The sequence below is a fragment of the Rhinolophus sinicus genome, chromosome 2, assembly GCF_057876585.1.
Source record: "Rhinolophus sinicus isolate RSI-liver-muscle chromosome 2, RSI-T2T, whole genome shotgun sequence".
NCBI classification, from domain to species: Eukaryota; Metazoa; Chordata; class Mammalia; order Chiroptera; family Rhinolophidae; genus Rhinolophus; species Rhinolophus sinicus.
Window position 1 is genome coordinate 75,661,931 of NC_142502.1, and position 14,859 is coordinate 75,676,789.

General features: G+C 35.4%; 1 protein-coding gene across 8 annotated transcripts in view; it reads right to left on the reverse strand.

The window, feature by feature from the left end:
• FAM135A (family with sequence similarity 135 member A) overlaps nucleotides 1-14,859 on the reverse strand; it is a 113,547-nt gene that overhangs the window by 82,892 nt on the left and 15,796 nt on the right. For 4 of the 8 annotated variants that reach the window (XM_019749332.3, XM_019749327.3, XM_019749331.3 and 1 more), the window contains exons 2-3: nucleotides 9,662-9,750; nucleotides 8,059-8,174 (exon numbers count right to left, since the gene is read on the reverse strand). The exons of the other annotated variants lie outside the window; for them this stretch is intronic. In XM_019749332.3, coding sequence (XP_019604891.3) covers nucleotides 8,059-8,135 — 77 coding nt within the window. In that variant the 5' untranslated portion in view covers nucleotides 8,136-8,174; nucleotides 9,662-9,750. The remainder of the gene's footprint in view (nucleotides 1-8,058; nucleotides 8,175-9,661; nucleotides 9,751-14,859) is intronic. 8 annotated transcript variants of the gene reach the window in all.

Consider the following 14,859-nt stretch of genomic DNA (forward strand, 5'->3'; position numbering starts at 1 on the left):
TACTCAACCAAGCTAATTTCCAGGCAGAATGCTGAAAATGTCAACTGGCTGCTTCTAGCTAAGTATAATAAGATTTTGCAAGAAAGATAAGCTAAAGAAACAACTGGTCATTTTACATGCAGAATCTAGAGCGAACACAGACTAGGACTTGCTGGGATGGAAAATAAAACATTTTTTTTCTTTTTTAAATTAATTTATTGGGGTGACAATTGTTAGTAAAATTACATAGATTTCAGTTGTACAATTCTGTATTACATCATCAATAAATCCCATTGTGTGTTCACCACCCAGTCAGTTCTCCTTCCATCACCATATATTTGATCCCCCTTACCCTCATCTCCCACTCCCCACCCACCTTACCCTCTGGTAACCACTGAACTATTGTCCGTGTCTATGAGTTTTTGTTTCTTATTTGTCTTGTTCTTTTGTTGTTTTTGGATTATATACCACATATCAGTGAAATCATATGGTTCTATGCTTTTTCTGTCTGACTTATTTCGCTTAGCATTATACTCTCAAGATCCATCCATGTTGTCACAAATGTTCCTATGTTATCTTTTCTTACCACCAAATAGTATTCCATTGTGTGTATATAGACCACAACTTCTTTATCCATTCCCACGTGTCTTTATGTATAAATGTTTTCAGATTTTTTTGGTAGCTATCCAGGAAAGGGACTGCTGAGTCATATGGTAATTCCAGTCATAATTTTTTTGAGCAACCTCCACACTGCCTTCCATAACGGCTGCACCAGTCTGCATTCCCACCAGCAGTGTATGAGGGTTCCTTTTTCTCCACAGCCTCTCCAACACTTGTTACTATTTGTCTTGTTGATGACAGCCATTCTGACCGGGGTGAGGTGATATCTCATTGTGGTTTTTGTTTGCATTTCTCTGATGATTAGTGATGTTGAGCATTTTTTCATATGTCTATTTGCAATTTGTATGTCCTCTTTGGAGAAATGTCTCTTCAGGTCCTCTGCCCATTTTTCAATTGGGTTGTTTGTTTTTTTGTTGTTGAGTTTCATGAGTTCCTTGTATATTTTGGATATTAGCACCTTATCGAAGACACTGTTTGCAAATATCTTCTCCCATTCAGTTGGCTGCCTCTTTATGTTGTCGATGGTTCTTTTGCTGTGCAGAAGCTTTTAAGTTTCATATAGTACCATTCGTTTATTTTATCTTTTACTTCCCTTGCCTTTGGTGTCAATTTCATAAAATGCTCTTTGAACCCAAGGTCCGTAAGTTTAGTACCTATGTTTTCTTCTATGCACTTTATTGTGTCAGGTCTTATGCTTAAGTCTTTGATCCATTTTGAATTAATTTTGGTAGCTGGTGACAGATAGCAGTCCAGTTTCATTCTTTTGCACATGGCTATGCAATTCCCCCAGCACCATTTGTTGAAGAGGCTGTCTTTTCTCCATTGCATGTTTTTTGCTTCTTTGTCAAAAATCATTTGTCCATATTTATGTGATTTTATTTCTGGGTTCTCAATTCTATTCCATTGGTCTATATGTCTGTTTTTCTGCCAATATCATGCTGTTTTGATTACTGTAGCCCTGTAGTACAAGCTAAAGTCAGGGAGTGTGATACCTCCAGTATTGTTCTTTATTCTTAAGATTGCTTTGGCTATTCAGGGTCTTTTGTGGTTCCAAACAAATCTGATGATTTTTTGTTCTATTTCTTTAAAAAATGCCATTGGGATTTTGAAGGGGATTGCATTAAATCTGTATATTGCTTTGGGTAATATGGCCATTTTAACTATGTTGATTCTTCCAATCCATGAGCACGGAATGTCTTTCCATTTCTTTGTGTCTTCTTCAACTTCTTTTAAAAATGTCTTATAATTTTCAGCATATAGGTCTTTCACATCCTTGGTTAAGTTTATTCCTAAGTATTTTACTCTTTTTGCTGCAATTGCAAAAGGAATTGTTTTTTTGTATTTCTTTTTCTGAGATTTCATTGTTAGTATATAGGAATGCAATGGACGTTTGTACGTTGATTTTGTAGCCGGCAACTTTCCTGTATTCGTTGATTGTTTCTAATAGCTTTTTGGTGGAGTCTATAGGGTTTTCTATATACAGCATCATGTCATCTGCAAAGAGTGACAATTTAACTTCTTCATTCCCAATTTGGATGCCTTTTATTTCTTTCTCTTGCCTGATTGCTCTGGCAAGGACTTCGAACACTATGTTGAAAAGCAGAGGTGATAGGGGAGAGCCCTGTCATGTTCCTGAATGTACAGCAAAGGGCTTCAGTTTTTCACCGTCAATTATGAGATTAGCTGAGGGTTTGTCATATATGGCCTTTATTATGTTAAGGTATTTTCCTGCTATACCTATTTTATTAAGTGTTTTAATCATAAATGGATGTTGTATCTTGTCAAATGCTTTTTCTGCATCAATTGATATAATCATGATTTTTGTCCTTTATTTTGTTTATGTGATGTATCACATTGATGAATTTGCGGATGTTGAACCATTCTTGTGCCCCGGGGATGAACCCCACTTGGTCGTGATGAATAATCTTTTTAATGCATTGTTGTATTCGACTTGCTAGAAATTTGTTTAGGAGTTTTGCATCTGTGTTCATCAGAGATATTGGTTTGTAGTTTTCTTTTTTTGTGTTGTCCTTAACAGGTTTTGGTATCAGGGTAATTAATGTTGGCCTCATAAAATGAGTCGGGGAGTACTGTCTCTTCTTCAATTTTTTGGAAGAGTTTGAGCAGGATTGGTATTAGATCCTCTTTGAAGGTTTGGTAGAATTCACTAATAGAGCCATCTGGTCCAGGACTTTTGCTTTTGGGAAGGTTTTGGATGACTGATTCAATTTCGTTACTGGTGATCGGTCTGTTTAGATTTTCCAGTTCTTCATGGTTCAGATAGGAAGGCTATATGTTTCTAAGAACTTGTCCATTTCTTCTAGGTTATCGAATTTGGTGGCATATAGTCCTTCATAGTATTCTTGGATGAGCCTTTGTACTTCTGTGGTGTCCGCGATAACTTCCCCTTTTTCATTTCTAATTTTGTTAATTAGTGTCTTCTCTCTTTTTATCTTAGTGAGTCTAGCCAAGGGTTTGTCAATTTTGTTAATCCTTTCAAACAACCAGCTCTTTGTCACATTAATTTTTTCTATTGTCTTTTTGTTCTCTATTCCAGTTAGTTCTGCTCCGATTTTTGTTATTTCCTTTCTTCTGCTGACCTTCGATTTCATTTGTTCTTCTTTTTCTAGTTCTTTAAGGTATAACATGAGGATATTTATTTGGGATTTTTCTTGTTTCTTGAGATAGGCCTGTAATGATAGAAATTTCCCTCTTAAAACTGCTTTTGCTGCATCCCAAAAATTTTGGTAGGATGTATTTTGTCATTTGTTTCTATGTATCTTTTGATCTCTCCTCTAATTTCTTCTTTGACCCGGTCGTTCTTTAAAAGTATGTTGGTTAATTTCCATGTATTTGTGTTTTTTTCCTGCTTTCTTTTTGCAGTTGATATCCAATTTCAAAGCCTTGTGATCAGAGAATATGCTTGGTATGATTTCAATCTTCTTAAATTTGCTGAGGCTGATTTTATGTCCCAATATATGGTCTATCCTTGAGAATGCTCCAGGTACACTACAAAAGAATGTATAGCCTGATGTTTTAGGATGAAGTGCTCTATATATGTCAATTATGTCCGTTTCATCTAATGTTTCATTTAGGGCTGCTATTTCATTATTTATTTCCTGTTTGGATGATCTATCCATAGCTGTCAATGATGTATTTAAGTCCCTAGTATAACTGCGTTTTGGTCAATTTCTCCCTTTAGTTCTGTTAGTAGTTGCTTGGTATATTTCGGTGCTCCCTGATTGGGGGCATAAATATTGATGACTGTTATGTCTTCTTGTTGTATAGTCCCCTTTACCATTATGAAATGTTCACCTTTGATTCTTATTACCTTTTTACCCTAAAATCTGTTTCATCTAATATCAACACGGCTACACCTGATTTTCTCTGGATAATATTTGCTTGGAGTGTCAATTTCCACCCTTTCACTTTGAGTCTATGCTTGTCCTTGTAGCTAAGATGTGTCTCTTGGAGACAGCATATGGTTGGGTTTAGTTTTCTGATCCAATCTGCTACTCTGTGCCTTTTTATTGGTGAGTCCAGTCCATTTACATTTAAGGTGATTATTGATATGTGAGGATTTCCTGTCATTCTATCTTCAGTTTTCTGGTAAGGCTATGTCTCCATTGTTTCTTTGCCATTTTGTTGTTGTTTATTATTTCTGTGTCGTGGTATTCTAAGATGTTTCTCTCTGTTTCTTCTTTTATTACAGTATATATTTCAGTTCTGGATTTTTTTTGAGTGGTTACCCTTAAGTTTATGTGAAAGTTTGATATTTAGAGTATTCCATTTCTTCAGCACGCTTACTTTCTCCATTCCCATATTCCGGTTCAGGCCTTTACTCTCCCCCTTTTTATGTTTTGGTTGCCACGAATTGTACCTGTTGATGGTGGTCGAATAGCCTCCTTTAGTATTTCTTGTAGTGCAGGTCGTGTGTTAGAAAATTCCCTCAGCTTCTGTATGTCTGGAAAGGTCTTTATTCCTCCTTCATATCTAAAGGATATCTTTGCTGGATATATTAATCTTGGCTCATAATTTCTCTCTTTCAATAGTTTGAATATTTGGTTCCATTCCCTCCTGCCTTGTAGAGTTTCTGCTGAAAAATCTGATGATAATCTAATGGGCTTTCCTTTGTAGGTTACCATCTTCTTTTCCATGGCTGCCTTGAGGATTCTTCTTTGTCGTTGATTTTAGACAGCTTCAATACAATGTGCCTTGGAGAAAGCCTGTTGGCATTGAGGTAATTAGGTGTTCTATTTGCTTCTTGGATTCAAGGATCCAGTTCTGTCCACAAGTTTGGGAAGTTCTCATCGACAATTTGTTTGAATATATTCTCTGTTCCCTTCTCTCTTTCTTCTCCTTCTGGTATGCCCATTATTCTTATATTGCTCTTTCTGATGGAGTCAGAAAGTAGCAGACTTCTTTCATTTCTTTTAAGTCTCAAGTCTCATTCTTCTTCCATCCGTGTAATTTACAGGTTTCTATCGTCGATGTCACTAATTCTTTCCTCCATCTGGTCAACTCTACAACCTAAGCTGGCTATTTCATTCTTAATTTCTTTTATCCAGTTCTTAATCTCTAGAAATTCTATTTGGTTCTTTTTTAAAATTTCAATCTCTTTCGTAAAATGTTCATGTTGTTCTTTGATTGTGTTTCTGAGTTCATTAAACTGCCTTTCTGTGTTTTCTTGCATCTTGTTGAATTTTTTCAGAACTGCAATCTTGAATTCTCCATCATTTAAGTCACATATTTCCATATCTTTAAGTTCCTTTTCTGGAGACTTTTCACTTTCTTTCTGAGCTGTGTTGTTGCCTTGGTTATTCGTGGAAATTATGGATTTATTATTTCTCTTCCTAGACATCTACAGGAGTGGCTTCTGCAATAGTTTGATAGGACGAGGTCTTTCTTTTGTTTTCCAGTACTTGTTGGTAGAATGTTTTTTCTCTCCGACCGCAGCCGTTTTTCTCTCTCACATAGTACTGCTATACTTTCTCTGCACTATTCCAGCTTCTCACACAATGGGGGGATTCCCTGGGAGATGGGCTTCTCCTCTGTTAATAGTTTGCCTGGGTCACAGCGTGCAGTGTCTGTGTGGGTATGCAGAGAGCTTTTGAAGTTCCAAAGCTTTTCCTGCATCAGACTCAGAGCCCTTATGTTTCAGCAGTTCTGTTTACTCCTGCAGGGATCCGCCCAGATAGGTGGGGTCAGGGGCGGAGTGAGTTGTGAGAGGTGGCCCAGAGCAATGGTGGCGACTACCACCTAAGCCGGTCCTGCTTCCACAGCTCCCTCCCCTTTGCCGGTACTAGTTGGGCTGCGAATCTGTGTCTGCGGTCCACAGTTCTCAGAACAGCAAATATTGTGTTGTTTTGATCTGACACTGCTACTGTTCTGCTTCTAGAATTGGGCAGGTGGGGTCGGGGCGAGCTCTGGGAGGGGAGGGAGGGGGCGGATAGTCTCAGTGCCTAAGGCTTCCGTTCTCTGCGGCAGTGAGGGCTTAAACCACTGTTTTCAGCCTTCATCCCTCAGTCTTTTCTGCGAGGTCTCTGCCGTGAGTGTTGGGTTTAGCCGTGTTATAAGCTGCTTCCTCAGCCCTGTGGGCCATAAGTGGAGCCCTAGCAGTCCAAGTTGTTCCCTCTCCCACAGCTGCGGAGGTTCCGGGATGCAGCGAGCTGGGAGCACTGAGCTAGGTCTGCATCCTGCGCCCATGCGTCTCCGTCTGTCTCTGCACTTCTTCCTTCCCTCTTCCCCTGCTCACGCGATTCGCCCACCTTTAGGTGAATTCAGTAGTGGGCCTCTTCGTCTTGCCTGTCTGCTGTCAAGGGAGTCCTTTGTGGAGTTATAGTTGTCCGATTAGTTGTAAATTCCAGGGGAGATTTACGGAGGCTCACCTCACGCCGCCGTTTTTATGACGTCTCGGAAAATAAAACTTTTTCATTTTCCTAAAGAGTTTCAAAATAAAATGTGGCCATGGACAAAGATCAAATAAATCATGGGTGTCACTATAAATCCCTTTTTTAAGATCGCTAATAGAATTACCACTGTGTCTAAGTAGATATTCTGTTTGATAAAAGGGCTTTTAGGAAGTTTCAGGGCATGATCCCAAAGAATTCTGATCCCCAAATAGGAGTGATTACATCTAGAGTGTAGTTATCCGTCAAAAAGACAGCTGTGGGTATAGGTTTCAGAGCATGGAATGGACAATATCAGATATATAGAAACCCCATAAAGTTTTAAGTTTTATTGGCCCAAGAACCACTATCCGAGACTCCGGTCTGGCCTTGTAACTTGCTTAGCCAACAGAATGCAGTGGAAGTAACGCGTATGCCAATTCAAGAAGACTTGCATCCTCTGATCTCTTTCTTGGACACCTGCCTGTACCATGAGAACAAGCCTAGGCTGCTCAGCTGAAGGATGAAGGACCATGTGGAACAGAGCCGAGTACAGTTGTTTTTATATTTTTGACAACATGGCAAAGCCAAGCCAAGCCAGAACCAACCAACAAACAAAAAACAATAGAAAATCTCTCTCACTCTGTCAGTCATAGCTGCATTACTACCATTCTTAGCACAGACCTTCAGGTATATATCTTGAGTTACTGCGAGCCCCTCTAAACTATTCCTTTTGCTTCTATTTCTTACACACAACCATCAACTTAATACATCAAAATTTTCATCAAGTTAGTAAGTGCTTATTGTAATAACAGTGATAACTTCATCCTTACTTAGAAACCATCAACGGCTATTCAAATCCCTAGTATCACCTCTTCTCTACACAGCAAAAGCCTTCACAAACACAATCTCTCTTTTCTTTTTCTTATGCAATTCTCCTAGAGAATATCCAATCTCCTAAATATTCTTTAAAATAACATGTCCATTCTAATTTGCAAGCCTTGATTCATGCTGCTCTCTCTTACTAAAAGGATTTTTCACTTTATCCTTTGCTTATCCAAGTCTTAACCACACTTTGATCCTATCGTTCCATAATGCCTAACACACTAACCAGAAAGATGTCTTTTGGTTCTGATTCCTAGAGAACTTCCTACATATACTTATTGAATACTCATCATTTTGTGTTCCTTCTTAGGTGTTTTGTGTGTGTATATATATATATATATATATATATATATATATATATATGTAATATATATATGTAATTTTCTCCATACACTATAAGCTTTTTTAAAAAAGAAATGAGATCTTATACATTTTCATTAAAGCCCTCTCAATGATCAGTATAAATTTATAAACACATGTCAAATATATCCAACACTATCATTATATCCATGTGAATAATTCTCAAATATGTATTTTAAAATAAAATTCTCCTGAGAAAATACTTACTTGAATATACCTCATTGTTTTCCTTATATATGCCGGAACAAATATATGTAATTAAATTTAAGTGAAAGCTACATATTATCTTATACAAAATATATAGTTTTCACATTAAAATACAAACCCTCTCTGAAATAAATCCACATTGTAGAACTTGTTTAGCTCCACGGAGAATTCTACCATTGCTTGAACTTCAGTCATTTTTATTTTATACTCAGAAGACCAATCTGGTAATAGCACCTTGGTTAAAAAAGGAGGAAAAAATCATGAGAAGCACAACAAAAAAATGTCAACTTACAAAAACACTAATATTTAAACATGTTAGAGTATGATATGTAGACATAAAAGAAAAATGAAGTAATTTAGTTCAGTGTACCTAATCTAGCCTAATCCAACAAAATAGCACCAGAATCTATACTTACTAAGTATACTTACTAATAACATACTTATTAAATAGCACTACTCTGTACTTTAAGATATGTCCTGTTAGAATGCTTTTTCTAAGATTTGTTTCTCTTCATGACATGTATGTGATAATAAATAATACGGCAAATTGCTAAAAGAAACTCTTGACTTTATCATAGATAAAATAGTAACTCTTTAAGAGAAATATTAAACAATTATTATTCTCTTCTAGTTTTACATTGCACATAAAGGCAACTCCAGAGTCAAAAATGAAATTAACATTCTTTAATCCCCCATTTACATTAATGAAGGTTTTTCTCTGTTAGGTGAGGTTCTTACGTAACTATTCATTTTTTAAACTAAAAAAAAAAAAAAATGCTTCCCCTCATTAAAAAAGCTCCAAAATATTCATTTTCAAAGGGGTCAAAATAGACAAGAAAAAAGAAAACATACACTATTCTATCCCGACACACACACACACACACACACACACACACACACACACTTTGGTATATATTTTTCATGTGTGTGCTTTTGTACAATTTCTATAAAAGTGAAATGAAACCACATGTACATATTATAACTTATTTATTTCATTTATTTTTTTATGAATATCTGTGTCAATAAATGTAGTTTAATAACATTATTTTCAATAGTTAACTATTACACTGTAATGTTTAACTTAAACAATCTCCTATTGTTGGGTATTTCAATGGTTTCCTTATTTTCACCATTTCAAAAAATCACTGTAACAATCATCTTTATCAATCATACATTGTTTTAAAAAGCAATTCAGAGTAAAAAAGTATTGAAAGACAATTGTCCAGAGTCTCATGTTTCTCTATGTACTGCAAGCAGAGACACTGACTGCCTTTGTTTCAAACTATTTTTCAAGGATGTGTGTTTAGCAAACAGCCTTAGGAAGTCAGAGATAGTATCTCATAGGAACAAAGGACAGATATCTTTACTGTACCAAGTAATAGAGAAAAGGTCTCCCCTTGAGGCATCCATCAGGCAGGATTATTGTCCAATATAAAAGATTTGGTTTCCCTTAGTTCAGAGTTCCTCTCCTATATCATAACCTACTCATCAGCAGCTATTGCCTAGCTATGGCTATTGCTGTGAGTATAAACTATCCTTTTCTTTGATCTAGGAGTCTGATGTCTTCTGACCACATCATGGCACTTGTGGCAGGCTAACTTATTAGCTTGCATGTGGGATAAAATCTCAGACCCTTCAGTTCTTAAAATAGTTCTTCACAGAAATTTGCAAATAATCTGATCTATTATTAATTAAATGCAAAAGAAATGCCATATTCTTACCTGTGCTGATCAAAACTTCATTTTAACATTATCAAATAACCAAGTTGTATTTCCAGTTACTGATTCTTGTTAAAAATATACTGCTCCCCCTATGAGAAAGAAAAAATATATCAAACAAAAAAGAAGATATAAAAAAGATCATTTTGAAGAAACTTATGCCTCTTTTGTTATTCAATATTCTCAATATATCTAAAAGAACTATATCCCCTATAAGGCTTAGGAATAAGTTTTAGAGATTTGTGTCCATTTTCACAGGTATCAATATTAATTATCATATCTTTATTAAGGATTCACTTGTGCATACTTTAACGTACAATAATAAATAGACTTCTTTCTTAGTTCAGTGTTTCACAAACAATCTTCAGAAATACCCAAAATATTATAACTTTATTAATTTTTAAGATGTAGCACTCACCATTTAAAAAAAAACCCTGGGTAGAGTGATTTCTGAAATTATATATATGAGTAAAATTCACACACACACACACACACACACACACACACACACGTATGCTATGAGCTCATAAAATATTTTGACAAAGAAGGTTGCCTGCATATGCTATGGAGTTTTTTTCCACACTCCAAATAACGTGATTCCCTGAAAATAAGATTCTAGCGGACCATCAGCTCTAAAGCGTCTTTTGGAGCAAAAACTAATATAAGACCCAGTCTTTTATATTATATTATATTATATTATATTATATTATATTATATTATATTATATTATATTATATTATATATTACATTATATTATACCTGGTCATATTTTACTATAAGATTATACTACATATTTACTATATATTAATTTTTGCTTCAAAAGATGCATTAGAGCTGATTGTCTGGCTACGTCTTATTTTCGGGGAAGCACAGTATTTATTGCTTAAATTAAAAGGAATCTTTTGTCCTTGGTATAATTATTTTAGGTACTAAAAATGTTAAAATATTGTTTTCTGTTTTATTTGTCACCCCAATAAACTTTAATTTTTAAAAAGGTTAAAAATAAATAGCATGTTCAGTCTTCTTCATAGATTTTTTCCTTCTCTCCATCATAAAGATGTAGACTTTACCACCTTCCATAACTGTTATTTTAAATGTTAATAATCACATCAAAAGACGTTACAGTTACTACTTCTAAGGAGATGAAAATAATGCTGCTTATATCTATAAGATATTCTGTTTCATGGAAATATCTCTTATCTAAGACAGCTTCTTCTGTATATATGTTGTTGCATGCAAGGTTTTGGATTATGTTCCAGTTCTGATTCTTTGTCAAGTTCGGTTAAGTCTCTGTGCCTTAACTTACTCAGATATAAAACAGTATGTATTCATTCAAACATTTATTGAACACTTACTATAAGCTAGGAAATGCAACAGGTACAAGGTATAGCTAAGTTCCTGACCTCAAAGAGATCACTATGCACCAGGAAAAGAAAACTATATACAAGTACAGCACAATTGTTAAAACATAGCCTTAGGATTTGAGTACCAGATCTAACATTTTGGTAGTTATTGCCTTTCATATCTTCAATTCCTTTATGGAACATAGCACCCCTACTACTTAAATCAGTACGCCTATTTCATGGAGAAGAAATTAACATTTTTCTCATTTAAGCCATTTTATTTTTGTATCCCTATTACAACAGTCTTTTCCACATTACGGAAGTTAATACCAGAATTACACTACTACCATAAAATCCTGAATTATGTGGCACTGGTTTAATGATAAGGTAGCAGGCAACAGGGAAACAAATACTAAAATACTAGTGACTCTTATTATGTTGGAGCAATACATTCAGTAAATGGTTGCCTACAATAACTTTCAGAACTCTGTTCCCATAAAAAGCCCAGAACTCCAAGGAAAGTAGATGAAAAGAACCACAGCATTCAAGTGCATCAGTAGTTCTTTGCTACATTTCCTCAGGCAAGAACTGGGTAGTTTGCAAGCAAAGATGGAAGGAAATAGAGTAGAAAAGTGGGATCTTGCAGCCAACTACTTCAGTACCTCCATTATAAGGACTACTTTTCTTTCCTTTTTTTTTCAATTAAAGTTCATTGGGGTGACAATTGTTAGTAAAGTTACATAGGTTTCAGGTGTACAATTCTGTATTACATCATCTATATATCACATTGTGTGTTCACAAACCAAAGACAGTTCTCCTTCCATAACAATATACTGGATCCCCTTTACCCTCATCTACCACTCCCTTCCCCCCTTACCCTCTGGTAACCACTAAACTATGATTATCTGTGTCTATGAGTTTATGTTTCTCATTTGTTTGTCTTCTTCTTTTGTTGTTTTTGGTTTATATACCACATATCAGTGAAATCATATGGTTCTCTGCTTTTTCAATCTGACTTATTTGGATCAGCATTGTAATCTCAAGATCCATCCCTGTTGCCACAAATGGCCCTATTTCATCTTTTCTTACCACTGAATAGTATGCCATTGTGTATATATACCACAACTTCTTTATCCATTCATCTATCGAAGGACATTTTGGTTCTTTCCATGTCCTCGACACCATAAATAAAGCTGCAATGAACATTGGAGCACGTATGTCTTTACAGATAAATGTTTTCAGATTTTTTGGGTAGATACCCAGGAGAGGGACTGCTGAGTCATATGGTAATTCTATTCTTTTTTGTGGAACCTCCACACTGCCTTCCATAGTGGCTGCAACAATCTGCATTCCCACCAACAGTGTATGAGGGTTCCTTTTTCTCCACAACCACTCCAACACTTGTTATTACTTGCTTTGTTGATGATAGCCATTCTAACTGGTGTGACGTGATATCTCGTGGTTTTTATTTGCATTTCTCTGATGATTAGGGATGTTAATTTTTTCATGTCTATTGGCCATTTGTATATCTTTGAAGAAATGCCTATTCAGGTCCTCTGCCCATTTTTTAATTGGATTGTATGATTTTGTTGTTGTTCAGTTGTACGAGTTCCTTATATATTTTGGATATTAGCCCCTTATCAGAGGTGTTGTTTGCAAAAATCTTCTCCCATTCAGTAGGTTGCCTCTTTATTTTGTCAATGGTTTCTTTTGCTGTGCAGAAGCTTTTTAGTTTGACATGGTCCCATTCAACTGTTTTAACTTTTACTTCCCTTGTCTTTGGGGTTAAATTCATAAAATGCTCTTTGAACCCAAGGTCCATAAGTTTAGTTACCTATGTTGCCTTCTATGCAGTTTACTGTTTCAGGTCTTATGTTTAGATCTTTGAACCATTTTGAGTTAATTTTATTACAGGGTGACAGAGAGTCGTCTAGTTTCATTCCGTTGCATGTGGCTTTCCAATTCTTCCAGAAGAGGATGTCTTTCCTCTATTGTATCTTTTTTGTTTCTTTGTTGAAAATTACGTCCATATTTATGTGGATTTCTGGGCTGTCCATTCCATTCCACTGGTCTGTGTGTCTATTTACTGTTTTATTTTGCCCTGTAGTACAAGCTCAAGTCAGGGAGTATGATACCTCCAGCACTGTTCTTCTTAGGGTTGCTTTGGCTATTTGGGGTCTTTTGTGGTTCTAAACAAATCTGATGATTTTTTGTCCTATTTCTTTAAAAAATGCCATTGGGATTTTGATGGGGATTGCATTAAATGTGTATATTGCTTTGGGTAATATGGCCATTTTAACTATGCTGATTCTTCCAATCCATGAACACAGAATGTCTTTCCATTTCTTTGTGTCTTCTTCAATTTCTTTTAAAAATCTCTTATAGTTTTCACTATATAAGTCTTTCACATCCTTGGTTAAGCTTATTCCTAGATATTTTATTCTTTTTGTTGCAATTGCAAAAGGAATGTTTTTATTTTTATTTCTTTTTCTGAGATTTCATTGTTAGTATACAGGAATGCAATCGACTTTTGTACATTGATTTTGTAGCCGGCAACTTGACTATATTCGTTGATTATTTCTAATAGCTTTTTGGTGGAGTCTTTAGGGTTTTCTATTTATAGCATCATGTCATCTGCAAAAAGTGACAATTTAACTTCTTCATTCCCTATTTGGATGCCTTTTATTTCTTTCTGTTGCCTGAACGCTCTGGCTAGGAATTCCAAAACTATGTTGCAAAGCAGAGGTGATAGGGGATAGCCTTGTCGTATTCCTGAACGTAGAGCAAAGGGCTTCAGGTTTTCACTGTTAATTAAGATAGTCTGAGGGTTTGTCATATAAGGCCTTTATTATGTTGAGGTATTTTCCTTCTATACCCATTTTATTAGGTGTTTTCAACAAAAATGGATGTTGTATTTTGTCAAACGCTTTTTCTGCATCTATTGATAGAATCATATCACTTTTGTCCTTTATTTTGTTTATGTGGTGTATCACATTGATCAATTTGCGTATGTTGAACCATCCTTGTGCCCCTGGGATGAACCCCAATTGGTCATGATGAATAATCTTTTTAATGAATTGTTGCATTCGATTTGCTAGAATTTTGTTTAGGATTTTTGCATCTGTATTCATCAGAGATATTGGTCTGTAGTTCTCTTTTTTTGTGTTGTCTTTACCAGGTTTTAGTATCGGGGTACTGTTGGCCTCATAAAATGAGTTAGAGAGTACTGTCTCTTCTTCAATTTTTTGGAAGACTTTGAATAGGACAAGTATTAGATCCTCTTTGAATGTTTGGTAGGATTCACTAGTGAAGCCATCTGGTCCCGGACTTTTGCTTTTGGGAAGGTTTTGGATGACTGATTCAATTTCCTTACTGGTGATCAGTCTATTTAGATTTTTCAATTCTTCGTGATTCAGCCTAGGAAGGTTATATGTGTCTAAGAACTTGTCCATTTATTCTAGGTTATTGAATTTGATGTCATAAAATCCTTCATAATATTTTTGGATGAACCTTTGTATTTCTATGGCATCCATGATAATTTCCCCTTTCATTTCTGATTTTCTTTATTTGTGTCTTTTCTCTTTTTATCTTAGTGCATCTAGCCAAGGGTTTGTCAATTTTACTGGTCTTTTCAAAGAAACAGCTCTTTGTTGGATTTATTTTTTCTATTGTCTTTTTGTTCTCTATTTATTTAGTTTTCCTCTGATTTTTATTATTTACTTCCTTCTGCTGACTTTGGGTTTCATTTATGTTTCTTTTTCTAGTTGTTTAAGGTGTAATGTGGGGTTATTTATCTGGGAGTTTTCTTGTTTCTTGAGATAGGCCTGTAATGATATAAATTTCCTTCTTAAAATTGCT